We start from the raw sequence: 22,463 nt of genomic DNA, 5'->3' as shown, positions 1-22,463 counted from the left end.
GGATTTTTTCCATATCCAAGGCCAAACTTGAGACCTCTGATTAAGGGTGAAACAGTTTCACCACTGCACCACAACCTATGTTGGTGTCTATATTCACTCAGTTCAACTGAATTTAATATTTTACCCACATAAATAATTGTCAGAAATTGCTACAATGTCAACAAATTTGAATTCTTAATTACAAAAGTACAATATGTTCAATCTTAAAAACCTTAATAATTGAACTCAACAAATTTAAAATTTTGAATCCGCAAATCTGTTACATCACCTTTTTGCCCTGAACAAACATTATTCATTATGTTTGAATAAACATTATTCATTATTCATTCTCAGAAAGCTTCAATTTTCCCACTTCATTATATAATGTCGCACATCAATAAAAAAGTAGGCTAAAAAAATTAAGATTATTAAATAATAAGTAAAGACAAAATGAGAAAAAAAAAATAATAACACGGTCACAGCAAATTGATAAAACTGACAATACTGCAAGGAAACTATTGAGAGAACCTGTTCCTTCAGACAGAATTGGAGACTGTTTAATCGATGCAAGAAGTAGACCTTCAAACTTTAATTCTAGAAGTAGAAGAAAATGTAAATAATATTCTCTTTCTCAACCTCTTTAATTTCCTCCCAATTTTGATTTTCAACTTAAAAAATTTCACTTTCAACCAATATGATGATTTTTTTCTCATAGACACAACAGGATTTGCTTTCTTTAGTGTCTTGTAAATCAAAAATTGTGCTTTTCTATGTTTTATATCTTCTTTGTCTTCATTTTCAATTTTTGAATACATATATGGTCGATTGAAAAAGGTTTTCATTTTTTTTTTGGATAGTGGCAAGAAAAAGTGAAAAGAAATGAGTAATTTGGAGAGTTTGGGAAAATTAATGAAATATTTATAGTGAAAAATATAGAGTTCAAATGTTCAGTGAAATAAATTTAATTGATTCTATAAAAAAATAAAAAGCGTACATTAAGGAAGAAATAAGGGACGATGTAAAGTGCATGTCCTTTTTTAGAGTTTAATTAATTTTGAAAAACTAGAGGGGTCGTTTGATTTAGAATCTGTTTGGATTAGCTGATTGATCGCAAGTAATTGAAAAGTATTATTTTAAGTGTCAAAATAGATTTTATAAATAAGCAATCAGGTGTTTGAATATAAATTTTTGATGTGTTTGATGAAAATGTGTTAATAAGTTGTTCTTTTGTTAGAATGACTAAAATACCCTTCAAGGTTTTTTAATAAAAAGTTATAAAGTTAAGAGTTATCACTGTAAAGAAAATAAGAAACGACTGATATAGAGTGAAGATGAAGTTGTGAATTTTATTTTGGGAAAGATATTTTGAGAATAAAAACAATTAAGGATAAAATAGTAAAATTTTTGATCAAGTCAAAAGTAATTATACGCTGAAAAATCATAAGTTGAGAATGATCAGCTTATGAATTTTGCCTTATAAGCACTTTGATATTTACCAAACAGCTGAATAAGCTTTTAAAAAAAATACTGCTCACTTTATAAGCTTAGTTTGATATACATTAATTAGCTATGATTAGCTAAATAATGAGGTAAAGATATATATACTATGATTGAATGAGATAACTCTATGTTCAATCATATATATGCCATATATCTATTGAAAAGTAAATCTCGAGAGAATCTTGAATGTTTTTTTGGCCAAAAAACAATTACATGAAAGAGGTATTTCATATTTGGAAATTTCTTCAAATATTGAATGACATATATTTTCTATAAAAGATTTATCACTTATAATCATAGTTTATTCATAAATATTTCCATCTTTATTACAATTTATTCATATTTAATTGACGTGATTTGGTGTATGTATACACAAATCTTATATATATATATATAACATACTCAGTAAAATTCTACAAGTAAAAATTTTATAAGTAAAATCTAAGGAAGATGGTGTATGTAGCTTTACCCTACATTGACAAACTCACAGGATAATGTAGCTTGGTGGGCCAAGTTAGGGTGATCATAGAATGATGGGAAGACCCTAATCTAATGTTGGCTTTGCCAACTTAATGAATTGCAGGTGGAAAAAAGCAAACGTTGGGACTCAGGTCAAACACAACGTAAATAAGGGAGAGAGTCATTGGCAAGACAAAATAAGCAAGCACAAATAGTTTAGCTTATGAGCCCAATGACTAATTCACTTAATAAATAAACAAGTCCACTAAATTTGGAACTTTCACACTGGCGATTTCAACTTCTGACCCACATGTCTAAAGTATATTCTAAGACAGCTTAACTTTTAGAACCTTTGAGAGAGACCTTAGTACACTTGGAAGTAAACAAGGATGTCTGAAGTTGATTCTAAGACGGCTAAATTTTTAGAACCTTCAAGAGAGACCTTAGTACACTTGGGAGTAAACAAGTGTCTCGTGAAGAAAATTAATGGTTACAAATGCAAGACCACAAGTATTCTAATAGTATTTTATCAAATTGCAATCCAAGGCCAAACATCACTTCAAATAAAAATGTTTGAAGTCATACGCACTTTAGTCGCGTATGTCTGAAGTTGTTCCCGAAGTAGGGGAAACACAATTTTTCACCTTCAGGCATAAAACTTTAGTCGCGTATGACTGAAATTGTCCCAAAAGTGGGAAACATGCAATTTTTCAACTTCAGGCATAAATTAAGTGGCGGCCCAAAAGCAGATATTTGTGCATTTCGCCCTGTTCCTTTGAATACTAGTAGGAAAACATTCGTCTGATAAATACTAATAACAGGGAACGACTCTTCTTACGTTACCAGGAATAAAGATCATAACTGCACACACTAGGTTTCTACACACCAAACATATATAAAGCTTTCGTTCCATGGTCTCCGTTATTATATATCTCAGTTGCATTCTTTTGTATCCTTGAGAAACAGAAACCACCACGCGATTTATCACGTGCCAGTAGCTTAGGCGCTCACAAATAGTCCGTCACCTTTTAAGTTCAAATTGAGTTGTTAACAAAAAATTTTTACATCAAACCTTCCTTATGAGAAGGAAAATCTTCTGATCAAGCTCAAACTTAGCTGCAATGGATGGATCTCCTCTCAGCTGCATCAGAAGTCCTCCAAATGAAACAAAAATGTCTCTGAAGACCAATAAAACACCGGTAAATCCATTGTTATATCAGAAAAAATCGTAATTGCTAATTGGAAACCAACAAATCGAGTAGTCCCAACAACCAGAACATAGACAACTCTCAAACAATATATTATAAAAGTTATAACTGAAAGATAATTTACATTAGGCTAAAACGGCAAAACATTTAGCCCAAAACAAAAACAGAGAAAAAACGAGTGCAGGAAAGTACATTTAAATTCCACAATTAAACTCCAAACCACACCATACCCAATGTAATCACACAAGTGGGGTCTAGGGAGGGTAGGATGTACGCGGACCTGACCTTTGTGGGGTAGAAAAGCTGTTTCTGATGGAGCCTCGGCTCAGAGAAAAGTTTACAAAGCAGGGTAGCAAGAAAATAAAATTATATTCCACATATAAACGCAATAGAATTAAAAACTCCTACTAGAGAACAAGTCATAAAAGTCAAATTGAAATCTAATCTTAGCATATGGGAGACCTAAGAAGTCAATCTAAGCCAACTCTTTGAAACACGAAGCAAAGCATATATTGCTAAGGTGTGACAGTACTGCACAAATGATAAGGCAAGAACATGTCAGAAATACAAATCCATGCTCATGAAATTGAATATGAGATTAGTGATAGGAGATTAGTTATCCAAACATACGCTTTAACGTGCTTCCCCGAACCTTCTTCTGAGATCCTATATAGCTTCCCATGCATGACATATTCGAACTTGTCAGCAAGCGATTTCTTGTTACCCTGTCATCAGGTTACAATACCATTAAGTACCGTCATGATTTTAAGAGTTTGAAACACAGCAGAGAACAAGAATGAGAAGTCAAACAACAAAAGGAAGAAGGAAGTTCGTACAAGCATTTGCCTAACAGTTGTATCAGGCATTCTATCTTTAAGCATTAAAAAAACAAATAGAAAAATCAAGTATCATATCAAAAGGACTCCATGAAAAGTAGCTTCTTAAAAACATACTCCAGAGCAACAAGTACGTCTCAATCCCAAGATAATTCGGGTCAACTATATGAATCTCCATGAGAGACTCATTCTACTGACAAAAGATCTCCAAACTAACTACGAAAACTACTAGCAAAATTCAAAATTTTGAAAATATTCACTGAAGGCTCATGGATATTAAGGCTTAGAGCACCTTCAGGTTAAATACATTTGACGGACCATTTGTTTTTTGACGTAAAAGTTGCATACTGAAGGTGCTCCATGAGTCATGCGTTTTCGCCATTTTGGTAATGAAAATTCTGATAAATACCTCAATCATCAGCATTTCGATAAAAAAAATTCCTTTTTTTTGCTCCTTTTCCTTGATTTCCCTTTCCTCAGCCTTTCAGTCTTTCTCAAATGCAAAGGAAATCCTAAGAATAGTTCAAGGACCAAAAAAACATTTCACTACCCTCCAAATGGCACAATAGATGGATCCTTCTGTGCTGATTGGTGATTGGATACATGCCAATACCAAATGATTATACCCTTTCACTGGCAGATACAATTTGTTTGTCCTGCCCATTATTTTAGAACCCAATTGAACATCCATCACAAGGGTGTGCCATAAGGAATCACACCTTCGTGGAACAAAAATGTGTCTATGACACGTGAAAACAGACACCACAAAAAAGTTGTTATATATCCTTTAGTTTTTAGTTCTATTTAACAGCTGAACTATGTAATAGATGAGACTTCAAAATAGGTCCAGATAGACAAGGTCACAAAACCTAAATATTTTCCTGAAGGGGCTCACATGTTCGAGATGTATAATTCTTTTTTCTTTTGAAAACAAAAACAGTACATTCTAATTGCCTGTACATAGAAAGACTTGTTTAATGAAAATACATATATTCTCACATCATCGGAAGGCAATTGATGTTTCTTACTTTGACGAAAGTGATTCGTCACTGTAAGTTGAACACCCTCAAATTTGATATTATATTGTTTTCAGTTTTCTTTTCTGACTCTTTCTGATACATTTTGACTAATAAGGCCTACTCTGTAAACCCTCAGGGGTTGGCTGGGTGGCAATTGACTTGAGCCTTGGGGTTTGCTCCCTTTCAAGGTCTCAAGTTCGAAACCCACAGGGTCCAAACAATTTCTGAGGGCCATCGGACTGGGTAAAACCTGAATTAACCGTGGTGCACTTGCGGGAAAATCCTTGCCGAGGGCCTGTGCACCCCTGGGATTAATCGGGGCTCTAAGAGACTCGGACACCCGGTGCAAATAAAAAAAAATAAAATCCTGGAGACTTCAAGTAGCTTCAAGTACGATCTTGATAATTTTTTATACAAATCACAAAATTAGAATTAAAACAGACAGGCTAACACTTGCAAACCTACAAGGATAGATATAAACCACTACAGCAAATTACCTGAATAAAATAACCAGTATCTGGAGTCCCATCCAAGTTCAAAGTAGATGCTAGAACCATCATAAATTTCTCCTTCACGCGCATGGGATATATTTCAGTGTTTATATCCAGTAGCATGAACATATCAAACTGCTCACTCCGTGCTTCAATGCGATTAACTACAAAATACACGATATATTCGATCACATTATTTGCAACAACAAAAAAAAGTGTTTCTATGATTTGATAATTCACGGTGACAATAATAAGCAAAACATAGTTCATCATATGCAACAAAATGTTGGTTTTGCCAAGAAAACTGCATGAACTCTATGTTTATTACTCTCTCGTATGTGCAATCAGCAATACACTTATCTGTACTCTAGTGCTCAGTGCTCCCAATACTTATTTGGTAAGTCCCTGGCCTGAACCACCACACAACCCCATGCTCCTTCCTAAGCCCTTTATTTCTCGTGACAAAGAAACTAGAAGGAATAACTATATAAAAGAAAAGTTCTTTTTTTCAGAATGGTAACATTATAAACGAAAAGTTGATTCACTGATAGTGGAAACTATTGCAAGGAAGGTCACAAAAGATCATACCTTTGTCTCAAAGGCAACTCTCGCTGTAAGACAGATGATGTTGTTTGAACAAAATAAGAATAAAAAAGAAAAAAAGAGTACTTAACTCCAGCAAATATGAATAGATTAAGAAATCCAATATAGATACTCAAAATTTTCTCACATTCGTCTGGGGTATTTCCAGTCAACTACATGAATACTATCCTTTTTTTTTCTTATCAAATGCCTCCATCTTTTACTTAACCTTTTATTTCTACTAATTGCATAGTCCATGAGGAGAATGTCATCCCAGGTCTATTGTGAACACACAATTTAGTTAACCGCCTTTAGCTTATCATTCAATGGTGTACCACGACCATCTTGTTACTTCCCCTTGAAATAAAATTGCATTGATAAAGGTCTCAGACTCAAACCCCAACAGAAACAAAAATACTAGGGGGCAGTGTTTTGAGAAGCGAGAAGCGGAAAAAAGCGACGGGGGCTTGCTTCACAGAAGCGAGAAGCGTGAAGCGAAGCGCATGCTTTTTTCAGAAAAACGTTATTTAGTATAAAAATATAAAATATAAAATATGCATAGATAAATAATCAAGAACTCAAAAGAATTAGATTAAAAAGTAACTAGATAGTCAATAATCCTCATAAGTAACAACATATAAAGCAAATGCATAACCAAATCACAAAGAGAGCAAAATCCTATTCTTCAACAAGATCCTCAAACTCTTGAAGTGCCATCAACAAGGGTTCTACTTCTACTTGGTCCTCATCTTCTTCCTCATCGGAGGACTCATCAACAAGAGTTCTACTTCTATTTGAACATGAACTTGAACAGAGCATATGCTTTATCTTTAAAAAAAAGGCCAAACTGCTGAATAAAAGTTGAAAAAAATAATTCTTCGCAGACAGCAGTTGCGCAGAAATAGAAAAAGAAGAAGAGAAGAAGAAAAGAAGAGAAGAAGATCGCAGCAGTTGAGAGCAGTGTTGCACTGAATGAAAATAAAAATAGAAAGAGAAAGAGAAGAAGAGAAGAACAGAAGAACAGAAGAAGAGAAGAAGAAAAACTAACTTGGTTGACGTTGAAATGTTGAAGTTGGACTGTCGAATTGAAGAAGTCACACTGAAAGAGCAGCTTGGAGAAGTCACAGAAGTTATACAGTTTTTTTTAATAAAAAAAAACCTAGCGCCGCTTTTTTCCAAAAAAGCTCGCTTTTTTCTCGCTTTTAGATGAAGCGCGCTTCTCGCTTCTCCCGTGAAGCGCTCGCTTTTTCGAAATCGCTTCGCTTCACGATGTTGAAGCGCTAGTACCTCGCCTCGCTTCGCTTCACGCTTAAAGCGAGCGCTTCAGCGCTTTTTCACAACATTGTAGGGGGGTCGTTTGGTAGGATGTATTAGAGAAACTAATACATGTATTAGTCTTTGTATTACTTAATCCTTTGTTTGGTAGGAATTTCAGTCTATGTAAAACTAATATACACCATATTTTGTATTATAGAGTGTATAACCAATACATAGCAAACCATGATATTAGTAATATAATGGTTATTAATAAATGGATAAGCATAGTAAAAGACATACAACAACATACACAGTTAAATCCCACAAGTGGGGTTTGGAAAAACAGATACAGCACGATCCCGTAAAATCTTGGTAGAAGCCTCTAGATCAATAGATCCACCTTTTTTCTTTTCATTTGGTTTTTGCGAGAAATAGAGATTAAGAGGACCTTTGACATTGCTAGCGGTGGATGACCCACTTTCACTAGTTGAAGGTTTCTTTTTTGAGGGAGGCCCTATTGGCATAGTCACTTCAACTTCATCATCCATTTCATCATCATTAACAAGATTAACCATGGATGCTTCAGGATTCATTTGAGTTTTAAATTCATTTTTTTCGTAAAATACTCTTTTATTTCTTCCTTCACACTATTCGGGACCTTTGGACACACTTTAACATCTTTATAACCACCAATAAGATGCTTCTTGTGACGAAATATTCCGCCATTATATGTCATATCACAAAAAACACATTTGATTTTTGTGTTACTTCCCATGGCAATTTCATATGCCCAAGCTGGATCCCTTTTTTGTGCCATTAAGAAAATACAACTTACTACAAAGAAAAAATAGAATAATAATTCAGTCACACAAGTCAAATTGTCAAAACAATAATAAATAAGTTGATAAATGGCAGCAAAATTAATAGAGCAGCTGGCAGCAAAATTAATAGAGCAGCTGGCAGCAAAATTAATAGAGCAGCTGCAACAAAATTAATAGAGCAACTGATAGCAAAATTAAAAAAAAAATAATAGAGCAGCAGTTGACTATGTCAAAATAATAATAGAGCAGTTGACAGATGGAAGCAAAATTAATAGAGCAGCTGGCCGCAAAATTAATAGAGCAGCTGACAGCAAAATTAAAAAAAATAATAGAGCAGCAGTTGACTATGTGGAAAAAAAAACAGAGCATACGCTCAAGCTTAACAAAATAGAGGTCCCGCAGATACTGAGAACCCAAATAAAAAAAATAGTGGCCAAAACATAACAGAGTGGCGCAGAAGAGAAACAAAAACTTGAAGAAAAAAATTCTTTATCTACACAGCAGCTGTGCAGAACTGCTGAATAGAAATAAAAATAGAAAAAGAAGAAGAGAAGAACAAGAACTTCGCAGCAGTTGCGCAGAACTGCTGAATAGAAATAGAAATAGTAATAGAAATAGAAATAGAAATAGAAATAGAAAGAGAAAGAGAAAGAGAAGAAGAGATGAAGAGAAGAACAAGAACTAACCTGGTTGAAGAAGTTGAACTGTCGAAGAAGTCGCAGCAGCTTGTTTCTCGCTTCTCGGAGGAAAATAATTGGAACAATTAATTGTAAGTAAGTTTTACTGATTTTTTTTTAAAAAAAAACTAGTGCCGCTTTTTCCAAATAAGCGAGCTTTTTTCTCGCTTCTCCCGTGAAGCGCACGCTTTTCTGAAATCACTTCGCTTCATGGTATTGAAGCGCTAGGGCCTCGCCTCGCTTCGCTTCACGCTTAAAGCGAGCGCTTCAGCGCTTTTTCACAACACTGAGAAAGGGTAGAGTATACGCGGACCATACCCCTACCTCGTGGAGGTAAGGAGATTGTTTTCAGAGGACCTTCGGCTCGAGTATAACAAATCAAACTAGGTATGAAAAAAGGAAAATGACAGTGGAGAAACAAAGCAGCTAATGAGGAAACAGTACCAACCACAAAATAATGCAATCACCTAAACGCAATCAACAAGTGATGGTGGAATCAAAAGCAAGACACTACAAGAATACGGCTAAACCCCTCGAAAATCAAGAAAACACTCCATACCTACTAACCTTCTACTCTAATAAGCGACCTCCACACCCTCCTATCAACAGTCATATCCTCAATAATATGAAGTTGCATCATGTCCTATCTAATCACCTCTCCTCAATACACCAAACCAAGCAATGGATAAGAAATAATTTCAGTATAACTAAGCATTACTAATACAACCTATTCAATACTAATATTATGCAATCTACAAACGACCCTAGGTGATTTCTTCCCTCAGTCCTAACCTTGGTAGACAAGTTAGCTGATACATGTTGCTAGTGGGAGGTGGCAGGTAATAGGTAACCCATGGAATTAGTTGAGGTTCACGCAAGCTGACTCAGACAAACAGTTATCAAAAAATAAAATTGCATAGATAAAAAGTACTCCTATCAAGATGATTAATTCAACATTACATATAAATCATTGATATCTAAAGATTATGTGTTGGCTCATACTTTAAAATTCATTGATTACTAACTGATTACAGAGCACAATTAATAAATTACAGAGAGGGAATTAAGAATAATAATTTTGCATACCTCGATCAAATTTTTTTCCGTCAGGATCTTTCTGAGTGACTGTAAATATATCTTCGAAAAGAGTTTCAACCATTTTGAACAACCTGCAAATATCACAACCATAATAAAACCAAAAATATACAGAATCTACTCAAAATTGAGTAAAAATCATATTTACAGCTATCTAACCTTAAATTTGTGAACTTTGCTTCTAGAAAAAATCACTTGAAAAAAACAAAAAATTGGATTAGGGTTCAGGGGAACTTACAGGTGTTGCCAATTTCTTATAACATATTAAAACTATAAGATTTTAATAATATTTTCTATATTTATATAAATTTAAGAGAAATGTTCAAATATGTCATTGAACTATTAAAATGACTTATATATGTTATATGTTAAAAGTTGAGCTCATCTATAGGGTTGGGCGTTCGGTCGGTTTGTAGGATTTCCAAGAAATTTTTCGATTTCTTCCGGAAAACTCCAATTTACTTTAATTTATTTAGATTTATTGAATCCATAATGGATTCAATCAAGTTCGGTTTACAAAATTCGGTTCGGTTTGTCGATTTTCGATTTGGTGAAAATGTTAATCCGAACCAAACTAAAATAAATTTGATTTGATTTGGTTTTTGCAATTTCGGTTCGGTTTTCGGTTTGTGAGATTTTTTCACTAGCCCTTGAAATGATATATCTTCTCTTGTCAACAAGCACTTTACATTTGACAAGTATGATTTTCTCAACAATACGTTACACTTTCCGAAACAAGAAGAATTAAAATCTGGGATGTCTGGAAAAGGAGGATCATTCTTTTTTTCTTCCAATAAAGCGAAGACAGCATCAATAGGATGGCATTGGAATAACAACGTGACCATAACCACTAAAATGGAGCATCTATCAAAACAGAAATAAAGGAGAAGAAGTTAACAACAATCTTCTTCTAGGCATAAAAAAGCTGCACGTTCATTAAAAAGAAAACAAGGGGAAAATAGTCAAAAACCTAGCCTAGTATGAGGAAAAGGAGTTAATTAACCAAATAGAGAAATATGACAAAAATGTTGTGTCCTCCAAGTAGAATTATTCAATTCACACAACAGCTACATATGAACAACTCTGAAGTCGGATGAAAGCTACATACACAGAGGGTGACTCTGTGTTTGAATTTCATTAAAAGATAACAAAGAAAACAGTCAAAACACGGAAACAACTGCTTCAATCTTTAGCAATTTTCGACAGCTCTGTTTGATAATGCAGTCTAAAATTAAGGCAGGACTTGTCGACGTCTCGACGAGGTAATTTTCGCCTCTGCAAGATTTTCGTGCTTTTACGTATATCTGCAGCGAAGGTGCCTTACAAGAAATTGATAGTTTCAGCTTAAGATTCTTAGTTTCTTACCTTACCGATGTGGTCCTTGATGGAGCAGTCCTAGTGTCCGACGAGGACAAGGGAGGAGACGAGAGACGAGATTGGAGACGGACTGAGTGACGACGAGGAGAAAAGAGTCGAGAGTTTTAGGAATTAATTTGGCATATCAGATTATTGATTACAGATATAGAAATTGGAATAGGCCAATTGGGCCACTATTTGAATTGGGTCCTGTTATGTATGGTATTGGACATTTCACATTTGGACTATTGGTATCTCATAGGGGAATTTTTAGATATGGCAAACCTTTTAATCATAATTACTCCATATGTTATAATTTTCCTAATTACTTATAATTTGTCATTATGCAAATATTGTAGAAAATTATAAAAAAGTTATCGCAAATTATACAAATGTTATACCCATGAATTATTTGTATACCGAAATATACAAACACTGGTATACATATGTATTTGTATATTTGACAAGAGAGATTGGGAGAAAGAAAGAGAGAGGCGAGCGATATAGAGAGAGGGAGGAGAGAGGCGAACGAGAGGTGAATTGTGTATGTATATCTGTCGAATTATATATGTATATTTTATCAAAAAATTGTATATATGTAATTGATATACATATATATATTTGTATATCTGGCAAGCAAGATTCAGAGAGAGGAGGAGATAGGCGATAGAGGGAGGAGAGAGGCCAGTTAGATCAAGAAAGGTAGGAGAGAGGTGAGCGAGAGGTGAATTATATATGTATATCTGTCGAACTGTATATGTATATATGTCAGAAAAATTATATAATGGTAACTGATATACATATATATTTGTATATCTGGCAAGCGAGATTTGTCATACTGCGTACATAGATAGCTATGTTTGCTGCGAGCCATAATTATTTTTAAATTATACCCTAAACGCATAATATAATAGTAAGATTTGTCATACCGCGTAATTTTCCCTATTTCATATTTGGTGTATTAAATTTATTCAGTTTTTCGATTTAACCAAAATAAAATAATTAAAAACTGAAAATCGAATCGAATTATCAATTTTTTAAAATTAAAAATCGAAACCGCCCGATCAAACAGAAATCGAAATTTAAAAAATGTTAGTTCAATCGATTTTTTTGGTTTGAACCAAATTATGCCTAGCCCTAGATTTCTCCCTGTTTCTTCACTTTTTGTACTCTTTACCAAAAAAGGATACTGGTATAACATATTAAACCTACAAGATTTTAATAATATTTTTTATATTTATATAAATTTTAAAATTATAGACATATAGTACATAGATACATACTTTAATTTGGTACCAACTGACAATTAAACACTATATCTTAGAAAATGTATATTTACACACCCTCATCGTGGACATCTAATGTTGAAGTGACACATAAATTTTGAAGGTATTTTAGATGATTATTTTATAAGTTGAAGTTTTTAACTGACAATGAAAATAAGTTCACGTGTCTAAATATGCATCTTCAATATTTTAGCATTTTGTTGTCAGTTGAGATTAAATTAAATGTATGTCTATATATTATGTCATAATTATATGGAAAAACTACTTAATCAGATAAACATCATTATCATATCTATTAAATTTCTCTATACTTTAGAATAATTACATATACCGTAAAATAATTATATTATCACTCAACTCTTCTCCCTTTCTCTCTCCCCTCTTTCTGTTCTCTCCATCTCTTTTGGCTCTCTCATGCAATAGATGTTGGTGATAGCTATAACCTTACCATTATATTTTAGTGTATTTTATTTTTCTAGCTTTGACCTAATTTAGGATCCTAGTTCGAATAGGTTGGAGTTCAAAAAAAATATTCATTAATTTTGATGTATATTTTTAAAAGCCGTATCGTAGATTTTGATGTATATTTTTACATTGATTTTGCTCATTGGAGAAATTCAAGGACGACGAATTCAAACTTGAGTTGTATGTGTATATAGTGCATATTTTTTGTATCAGATACATGTGTCTAAGCACGATACACTAAATATTTGATATCAGATATACTGATGAAATTGATATTGGATATATGTGATGAAATTGATATCAGATACACTGCATAAAATTAATTTTGAATATACAGATACATGAAATTAATACTGAAAATATCGATACTTAATGTGAAACTCAGATACATTCTGAGTTACAAATACATAGGGAGAAAGGCATCAAACAAGAGAAGAGAAATGCGAGAGAAATTGAAAAAAAGCGAGCGAGAAAATCAATGTATTCCAAATATATATGAATCACGCAAACGAATATACCAAACATTGAAAAATTAAAGAGAAAAAAAGAACGAGATATGGGAAAGATAAATTGAGGAAACAAATTATAAGTCAATTTTTTCATTTGCATTGAAAAGCTTTAGTTTTATCAAATGGTGAATAGTATAAAGTATAAATTTAAAACAAAGAGGAAAAAAAGAAAAGGAAAATTAGAACTCATTTCTTTTGTCTCTTTTTTTTCTCCCCCCAACCCCCATGACTCTTATTAACTCCCCTTTATGTTTTGAGGTAATGATTCATCTAATATTACAATCTTTACCACAATAACGTTATTCATAAATCAAATAATGAGTTTCACTTAACTATCTTTGATTTCATTGTGTGTGCTCGAGATAGTAGTGATCAAGAGGAACTTGAAGTGAACATAGGTGGAAGACTAATTACCATAGTCTCTTTACCACCAATCAAATTCTTCAAATAGTTCAATTGACAAATAAATTGCTTGTAAATTCCAATTTTTGAAGCAGAAAATGTAAACAATATGCTCTTTTTCAGCATCTTTAATTTCCTCCCAATTTTGATTTTCAACCAATATGAATTCTTTCTCATAGACACAACAGAATCTGCTTTCTTTAATGACTTGTAAATCAAGAATTGTGCTTTTCTATGTTTTATATCTTCAGGGGCTACTTTTTCAATCTTGGTATAATTAGTAGTCATTTTGGTATTTATGAAATAGGTGGAGTTTTTTAAAAAAAAAATGAAAAGGAAGAATTGAAGAGATTTAGGAAATTTGGAAGTGAGGGTTGAAAGAAAGAAATATATATGTATTTATAGTGGAAAGAAGAGTTTTTGAAGGGTCAAGAGGGGGGGGGGGGGGGACACTACATGTGTCACTCTAAAGAAAATTTTGAATATTTTGTATTATTACTTGTCTTAGTTCTCCAAGTCAAAGAGTTTAATATAGAATTTTAGCGTGAGAAGAATTTAAAATTTAAATTTGATTATTTCTATCATATAGGGTATTTGATATAGAGAGAAATTCTTTTTTAAAAAAAATATTTTCTAAATATTTTTATCTAAGTTATATATAAATGTTATTGAAATATAATATTTTTTATTTATTTACTAAATACGAGAAAAGAAAATCACTTATTTTCCGGGATATCAAACATGCTAGCTCTTTTTCTTATCATCGAGCTCATAGCACTTTTAAAATAATTGATTCAAATTCCAATGTGTTTTTTTATTATATAAAATTATAATAATTTTCATGTATATATTTAAAACTCGTGTAAAAATACTAGATTAGGTTAAATTCAATATTTATACACTATCATATCATATGAGGAAATACGTCGATGTTTGAATTAATGGTCTATTCAAAACAATTTCTCTATTTCCATAAAAATAAAGTTAAGATTTTCGAATGTATTTTATCTTTTCTGATTTCACTTGTAAAATTATATCAAGTATATGTTGTTGTAAAGTTATGAAGTTTTAAAAACAGCAAATAATTATGACAAAAAACACAAATGTCTGGCAATGAACTGGTTGAAAGCTATTACAACTCTTAGAGGGACATTGAATATTATTATTTATTTATTTTTGAAAAAAGTGCAAATAATTGTAGTAATATAATGTAGAGTGGGAGCTAGAAATATCAGCAGAAAGTCAGGAGCCAATTATAAAGTAATTTATACTTTATTATAAATATATAATAAGGTTACCACATTATGTCTGTTCAGTAGCAGTTAAAGCCTATTTAGTTTCATCAAATGTCAACCAATTGGCCTCCATGTCTGCCGGCTTCCTTCTTATTTATTTTTTTTCGCTTGGTATTCGGTTTTTGTATTGGTATATTATAAATAATATTGGAGTTAAGATTTTTATTAAGGGAGTTTATAATATGAAAAAGTAAACACATGAATAAGTCGAAGGGGGTTCGATATCTATTATATATATATATACATATAAAAAAAATTTAACATATAAATAATATAATTTTTTACCAAAAAAGATTCGGATGAATTCCCTAACCTCACGCTGGCTCCACCCCTAATTGCTGGCTCCACCCCTAATTGCAAGGCTTGTGCCATAAAATTGTACGTTTTTCCTTTAAATGAGTTAATCTTTAGTTTTTGCTTTTTGGCAATCAAACTTATGCCTACTGAAGTATATTTTATTAGAAATTGAAGTTATGTCAACATATAACTTATGGGATATTATTATATAAAAATATAAATATATAGTCTGAAAAAAATTATTTATTACGAGGGACATACATTAAACACTTGACAAAATAGGTGCAGAATTTGAAAATAACCCATTTTGGGGTGGGGTGACAGGGTAGGGGCACCAACATAATTTTTTTCCGTTTTCAAAGGCTTGAACCCGAAATTCCTAATTAAAAATGAAGAAATTTCTATCATTTCACCATAACTCACGTTGATTTCCAACTTTCCTTTAGATATGTTTATGTACTCCTACATGTATTTCAAAGTGTTCAATAATTAATTGTTTTAATTAAAATCTCTTGACAAAGATAATCATTTTAATAGAAGCAAATTCAGAATTTTAAACGTACTACACAGATAAACATTGCAATAATATATAAGTAATTTGAAGTATATTGCAGTAATATATAAGTAATTTGAAGTATAAAGTCTGTGACCTTAGTAGAATTATTATAATTATATTTTTTTCTCATAATTATTCAACTATATTTTTTACTATTAAGTCAAACTATAGACCATGAAATGAAACTATATTTGACATGCAAGGCTGGACGAACCTGAAAATGTCATGTTGCATTTGTTCGAACTAGAAAAATACTTTCCTAATTTGTTTCTAAAGCTATTTTTAGATGCCCTTTCGACCTTTTTAACTTTTAGAAAATTAAAGGCACACATCTATATATACACTTATTTAAGTTGTCATGAATTATTTTAGTTTGTTAGCTTATCAATTAACATTTGTTTATTCTCGTCATCTATTTCAATAACATTAAGAGATAATTGAATAAATAAACACTATCACTTTATTGTTTTTTCTTTAAGTAATATGAATATTATTACAATTATGTTAACAAGTACTTTTAAATAATTGGCCCGACTTGCCAATAATTGTATTTAAGTAAATACTTGAGAACCATCTTTTTATAGGATTGTATATGCTAATGATTTCATAGTTTAATTAAAAGTTTGAGTCAACTATAGTGTTAAACTATTTAGATGTAGCCTCACCAAGTATATATACAAATACTAACAATGATAATGTAATGTCAAACGTTTAACTATTTATAAAATATATCCCTTTTATTCAAAAAAAAATATATAGAGATAATAAGGTATCAATGAGAAAAGACGGATCTAGATTACTTCAAATTATAATATTTTGTTGACTACATTTAGAAGCATGTATTATTTATTTTTGTCTCCCCACATGACCTTCCACATCAAAAATATTGAATTTAGATGAATTTGGTGGCATAATGCTACATTCGTCTACTCATTATATTTGTTTAGCTTTCTTATAATGTATGACAATATCAATTAGCATAACATGACATGTTAACTAATCAATTAGGATAAATTGGATCGGATTTAGCTTCTTTTTTTTGTAGTTCCTCGACGTGACATGAATATGAAAGAGATTTCATGTATCTTCAGGCATTAGAGATTTATCCTATAGACCCTACCAAACAACCCCTTAGTAATGTCTAATGGCTACTCGCGTAATTTGAATACTTAGACACCCAGAGAAGAGAAAGAGCATAGTAATCGAGAAATGCTTCATGATGTTGAAAATAAGCATAAATTCAAAGATTCCCGATACATTGATATGCAAAAGATCATACAGTATTTTACCATCTTTTATACCAACTGAAACACATCTTTACATCATCTACGCCAACTGAAGAAAAGACTTAATAAGTACTAACAATGCTAAAAAGCTTGGTTTCTTCAGTCTCTAATACAAATCTATCCGCAAAAGTTTTGGGATGAATTACAAAGATAACAACAACATACCCAGTGTAATCCCACGAGTGAGGTCTGAGAAAGGTAGAATATACGCAAACATTATCCCTACCTTGGGAGCTAGAGGGGTTGTTTCCGATAAACCCTCGGTTCAAGGAAAAGCAGGATGAACTACAAAAGATATGAGAAGATAATGCCTTGATGCATTATTTACAAATGTGTATTGATGATGCAAAGTTTCTTGTTCTATAACTTTACAAATTACAAAACCATTAGCTACTAGCAACTTTTATTGACTAAATTGAAAGAGTGCTTTAACCAACAGATCCTTCAAGTTTCAAGCTCATTAGCTGGTTCACTTCAGCACCAAATTCATCAGGAAGTTCATTGAAAACGTCCCTGCAGAAACCCGATATCATTGCAGCCATTGCTTTCTCGTAGTCTATTCCCCTCTGCTGGAAATAAAATAACTGGTCCTCACCAATTTTTGACGTTGTCGCTTCATGTTCGATGCATGCAGTAGGACTTTTGCTCTGTTCAAATGATGATAACATCAGTAGAAGCATTAGTGCAGAGCAAAATTTATGCTTACCATGTACTCAAACTGAGAACGGAAAGAAGTGGGTTTTCGGTTCAAATTACAGCAGGAAGGTTACATAGCTAACATGCAGAAGGATCTTCCATGGAAATTCTTGACCTAGTTTACATCTAAAATTGATTTCTTGATGTATTCTTATGATGTTAGTATCAAATAGGATCAACATTGATTTACATACTTGACTTAAAGGGAATGACGGAAGATGCACAACTTAAACACGCACCCCTCCTCCAACAAAAAGAAAATAAAAAAAAGAGAAACTCTTCTTTCATCAATACACCATGACCACTTTCTCACATATCCTAGAACCATATTTCCAACAGTCAAGAAGAGAAGAGAAACTGAGACTAAAGCACACTATCAACCTAAATCCTCGACAGTGGACTGTCTTCTGCATTATTCCAAGCAAGATCTCTCGATCCCTAGCCCAATCAAGATGATTCCCGGGCATTGAAAATATATCCCTACCAGCAATACATAAAGACAGTTTAACCAACTTTGTAGAAGCAGTTAGGAAATTATATTCTATAGGTGGATTTACATCATCGGCTGGACCAAGTATAACAGGTTCGCTATTCAAACTGATGAATAAGCTATCCAATACCTGTTTGCAACACACCCCTGTAATTTTCTCTTTGTGCTGAAATATATACTATGCTTTGGCAATAGAGGCTTCAGTCAAATTCCTGACAGATATTTATACAGCATGGCGATGGCTTTTGATCTTACAGGTCCATAGACTGATAGACAAATTGCCACAACACATCTTTTCAGGATCATGCACTTGAAATGAGGACACCATGAAATATCCCAGCAGAATTGACACTCTTTCTTTACTCACTTCGACCCCACAAGCAATCCAGCTAAAATAATTACGCAATCCAAGATTAATTAGGACTGAGAAACATTCTCTAAAAGCTAAGAGGACCAAATGGTTATGCTCAAAACAAAAGGGGCCACAATAGGCTGCACCTAACAGCCAGTACGACAGGTCTAACAAATTTTAACACTAAAGTTTGCCTTGGAACCTAGCAAAGGATTACCTGCATCTTGCAAACATGAATACATCCTTGGATAATCTAGTATAGCTAGAAGAAACTAAATCCTAGGACCTATAAGTCAAAAAGAACTATCAAAAGCCCAATAAGACCTAGAGTCCAACGTGGAACTTCTAAGCTGCCTGATCCAATATGGCAGCTTGTGCAACTTCTTCTAACAGATTGCTTTCGCAAGAGGAAATAGCAATAGTCCTTATGAACCTTTTATCTCCTTTCTTCATATTGCGGATGATTTCTAACTTCGTAAGGAAGACTTATCTCTTTCTTTTTTTATACATCTCGAGAAGAAGAGGTCTTAGATGTTAACTGGTGAAAAACATATTGCCTATTCTATGGAAAAAGTCATTTAAAAACTTAAATTCCCCAGCGTCATGCATAATAAACGTCACACAAAGCAAAGAAAAGAAAAGGATAACAGTCTTGACTACATAAGTAGAAAGTTTAGCATGCTGTAGCTACAAAACAAAAATGAAACAACATTTATCGCTATCAAGCTAAGCCAGAAAGGAAAAAAATTAAAGTTCACAAAGAGCAAACTACCTGAATGTATGGATAAGTGTTGGCAGCAGCAGTATCGCCAATGAGCATTGAATCACACTGAGAGGAGTTCTTGGCATTGTCTGCACTGGATAACACCTGAACTAGTCCTCGATAACAGTTCCTAGAATGTCCTGCTGAAATACCCTTTGAAATTATCCTACTCCTTGTATTCTTCCCTTTGTGTATCATCTTTGTCCCTGTATCTGCCTGCTGATAATTATTGGTTAACGCCACAGAATAGAACTCACCAACTGATTCATCACCCTCTAACACAACACTCGGATACTTCCAGGTAATAGCTGATCCTGTCTCCACTTGTGTCCATGAAATCTTCGACCTAGCCCCAGCACAAACTCCCCTCTTTGTAACAAAATTATAAATCCCTCCTCTACCTTCCTCATCTCCCGCATACCAATTCTGCACAGTGGAATACTTAATCTCCGCACCTTCATGGCAATACAACTCCACCACAGCAGCATGTAACTGATTAGTATCATATGAAGGTGCAGTACACCCTTCTAAATACTCCACAAAACTCCCTTCCTCTGCAATTATCACAGTCCTCTCAAACTGTCCAGTTTCCATTGCATTTATCCTAAAATAAGTCGAGATTTGCATCGGACACCTAGTGTTTTTAGGTATATACACAAAAGATCCATCACTAAACACAGCTGAATTAAGAGCCGCGTAAAAGTTGTCTTCCGGGGGCACAACTCTCCCTAAATACTTCTTAACTAAATCAGGATACTCCCTAATTGCCTCAGATATTGAACAAAAAATCACACCAGCTTTCTCTAAAGTCTTCCTATGTGTTGTAGCAATTGAAACACTATCAAGAACAGCATCAACCGCAACATTAGCCAAACGATTCCTTTCATTTAAAGGAATACCCAATTTCTCAAAATACTTAATAAGCTCAGGATCAGCCTCATCAAGACTATTCAAAGTTGGTTTCTTCTTAGGTTCAGAATAATAACAAATATCTTGAAAACTAATTTCTGGGTATTTATTATCAGACCATTTAGGCTCTTTCATTTTTAGAAACTTCTCATATGATTTCAATCTAAACTCAAGCATCCAACTAGGCTCATTTTTTCTATCAGAAATAAGCTTAACAGTTTCTGCAGAAAGCCCTTTTGGTAATGAAAAAGAATCTATTTCTTGATTAAAACCCCATTTATAGTCTCTTTTCAAGAATTTCTGAAGTGGGTCATTTTCATTTGAGGTTGAAACAGAAGATTCTTTACCTGGGGTGTCAATAGTTGCCTCATAGCTCAACTCTGCAGCTTTGACCTTCAAGATTCTTGAATTAGGGTTTCTGGGGTTAGCTGATTTTAGCAGAAATTGAGACCCTTTTGGTAGTTTAGGTTGTTCAGTGATGGATTGGGGAGAAAAACATGAGATTCCATTGGTAAGAAGAGAAGCCATAATTGAATTTTGAGGTCTTGGGAAATAGAAAAATTGGAGCTTTATTTGTCCTTTTTAGGGGAATTTTTTTGGTGGATTTTATAGATTTAGTGTTTTTTTTTTGTTTTATTTATTTTTGTGGTGTTTGATTTTTAGAAGGGACTTGTGCTGGCCACATACCTTCTTTTTCAGCCATAATTTTTTTTTTTTTTTGGATATTGCTATAACTATACTTTCTCCAAATTATTTATAGTGTTTTTCTTCTATAACGATAATAATGTTTCAAAGAAATCTCATAAGTCGGGGGTACGTGGAGGATAAAGTGACAAAAATCTTATTTTTATCACATGGAGATAAAGAAGTTGTTTTCGAACATGTTTCTCTTTTACACGTTTCTTTAAAAAATATGTTAATTATAAGATAGTGTGTTTGGTACGATCGAAAATATTTTCGTAAATTATTTCTTTTTGAAAAACAAGTGATTTTTTCTAATTTATTTTTTAGTGTTTGATAAGTAAGTAGAAAAATACTACCCAAACGAATTTATATGTTACTTAGCAAAACACTATGAAGGTGAGGTGAGATTGGGGAGTGGAGTGGCTGGGGGTGACGGGAAAGGTTGAGGGACTGAATGAGTGGGGAGGAGATAATGATAGTAAAATATCACTTATGAAACTTATTTTTTTCTACTTCTACGAAGAAAATCATTTTTCTAATTTTTAAGGAACTTGTTTTCCTAGAGAAAATATTTCCAAACATATTGACCAACCAAACATAAAAAATTTTAAAAATATTTTCCCCCATACCAAACACACTTTAGAATCTTTTAAATCATTTTCTCTTTATTTATTTTATGATCTCTCTTCATTGAGAGTATTTACTCTTGGAAATATATCATTCATTTCCGCGACTTTCTGCTATATTTATGTAAAATTGACTGTTTCTTTTCCGTGACAAAAGTAATTTAGTAATTGTGATATTTAGATAAACGGAATAGAGTATAAGAATTTATGGTGAAATTATCAATTATGCATATAAACCATGTGAGGGTATTATTACTTTCTAAACTTAATTTTTTCGTATTATTTATACCTCTAAACTTATCCAAGAATCTTATTATCCCTTGAATTTAATTGTCAAGATTGCACTGATTTTTGTGTTTAACCTATTGTGCCTATTAAGGTAATGTTATTTCACAGCTAAGTGCATTTTTGCACTGATTTTTGTATATATGAATCACTAGTTTTATATCTATAAAATTATTTTTGATACTTTGCACATGTTTTCTTCATTTATAAAGTTGTCATACTTGTAAAATTAATATTTTCCATAGGTTTTCTTCATTTATTTAGTGTATAAAACTTGCGATT

The 22,463-nt window shown here is 32.8% G+C and overlaps 2 protein-coding genes across 3 annotated transcripts; both read right to left on the bottom strand.

The window, feature by feature from the left end:
• Nucleotides 1-2,830: 2,830 nt before the first annotated feature.
• Nucleotides 2,831-11,400, bottom strand: LOC129895945 (DNA-directed RNA polymerases II and V subunit 8A-like). Of its 2 annotated transcripts, none has more exons than XM_055971735.1 (5): nt 11,290-11,400; nt 9,916-9,998; nt 5,499-5,656; nt 3,777-3,871; nt 2,831-3,116 (listed from the first exon to the last, which is right to left on the bottom strand). In XM_055971735.1, the coding sequence occupies exons 2-5, from the start codon at nt 9,986-9,988 to the stop codon at nt 3,005-3,007; spliced, it is 438 nt and encodes a 145-aa protein (XP_055827710.1). In that variant the 5' UTR covers nt 9,989-9,998; nt 11,290-11,400; the 3' UTR covers nt 2,831-3,004. The 2 variants fall into 2 exon arrangements, with proteins under 2 accessions (XP_055827710.1, XP_055827712.1); XM_055971737.1 differs by lacking the exon at nt 11,290-11,400 and adding an exon at nt 10,084-10,102.
• Nucleotides 11,401-17,366: 5,966 nt separating this feature from the next.
• Nucleotides 17,367-21,213, bottom strand: LOC129895944 (UPF0051 protein ABCI8, chloroplastic-like). Its single transcript, XM_055971734.1, has 2 exons — nt 19,687-21,213; nt 17,367-18,023 (listed from the first exon to the last, which is right to left on the bottom strand). The coding sequence occupies exons 1-2, from the start codon at nt 21,112-21,114 to the stop codon at nt 17,805-17,807; spliced, it is 1,647 nt and encodes a 548-aa protein (XP_055827709.1). The 5' UTR covers nt 21,115-21,213; the 3' UTR covers nt 17,367-17,804.
• Between the last annotated feature and the right edge of the window lie 1,250 nt (nt 21,214-22,463).

The sequence above is a fragment of the Solanum dulcamara genome, chromosome 7, assembly GCF_947179165.1.
Source record: "Solanum dulcamara chromosome 7, daSolDulc1.2, whole genome shotgun sequence".
Lineage (NCBI taxonomy): Eukaryota > Viridiplantae > Streptophyta > Magnoliopsida > Solanales > Solanaceae > Solanum > Solanum dulcamara.
The sequence above is the reverse complement of the archived record's forward strand: the minus strand, read 5'-3'. Positions and strand labels throughout refer to the sequence as shown.

What these genes read in the sequence shown, in the direction of transcription:
- LOC129895945 (XM_055971735.1), bottom strand. Translation starts at nt 9,988, where the DNA reads ATGGTTGAAACTCTTTTCGAAGATATATTTACAGTCACTCAGAAAGAT. An exon ending in CGGAAAAAAATTTGATCGAG is followed by an intron (nt 5,657 to 9,915) that starts GTATGCAAAATT and finishes TGTATTTTGTAG; the next exon opens with TTAATCGCATTGAAGCACGG. An exon ending in TCGGGGAAGCACGTTAAAGC is followed by an intron (nt 3,117 to 3,776) that starts GTATGTTTGGAT and finishes ATTGGTCTTCAG; the next exon opens with AGACATTTTTGTTTCATTTG.
- LOC129895944 (XM_055971734.1), bottom strand. Translation starts at nt 21,114, where the DNA reads ATGGCTTCTCTTCTTACCAATGGAATCTCATGTTTTTCTCCCCAATCC. An exon ending in ACACTTATCCATACATTCAG is followed by an intron (nt 18,024 to 19,686) that starts GTAGTTTGCTCT and finishes TCATTTGAACAG; the next exon opens with AGCAAAAGTCCTACTGCATG.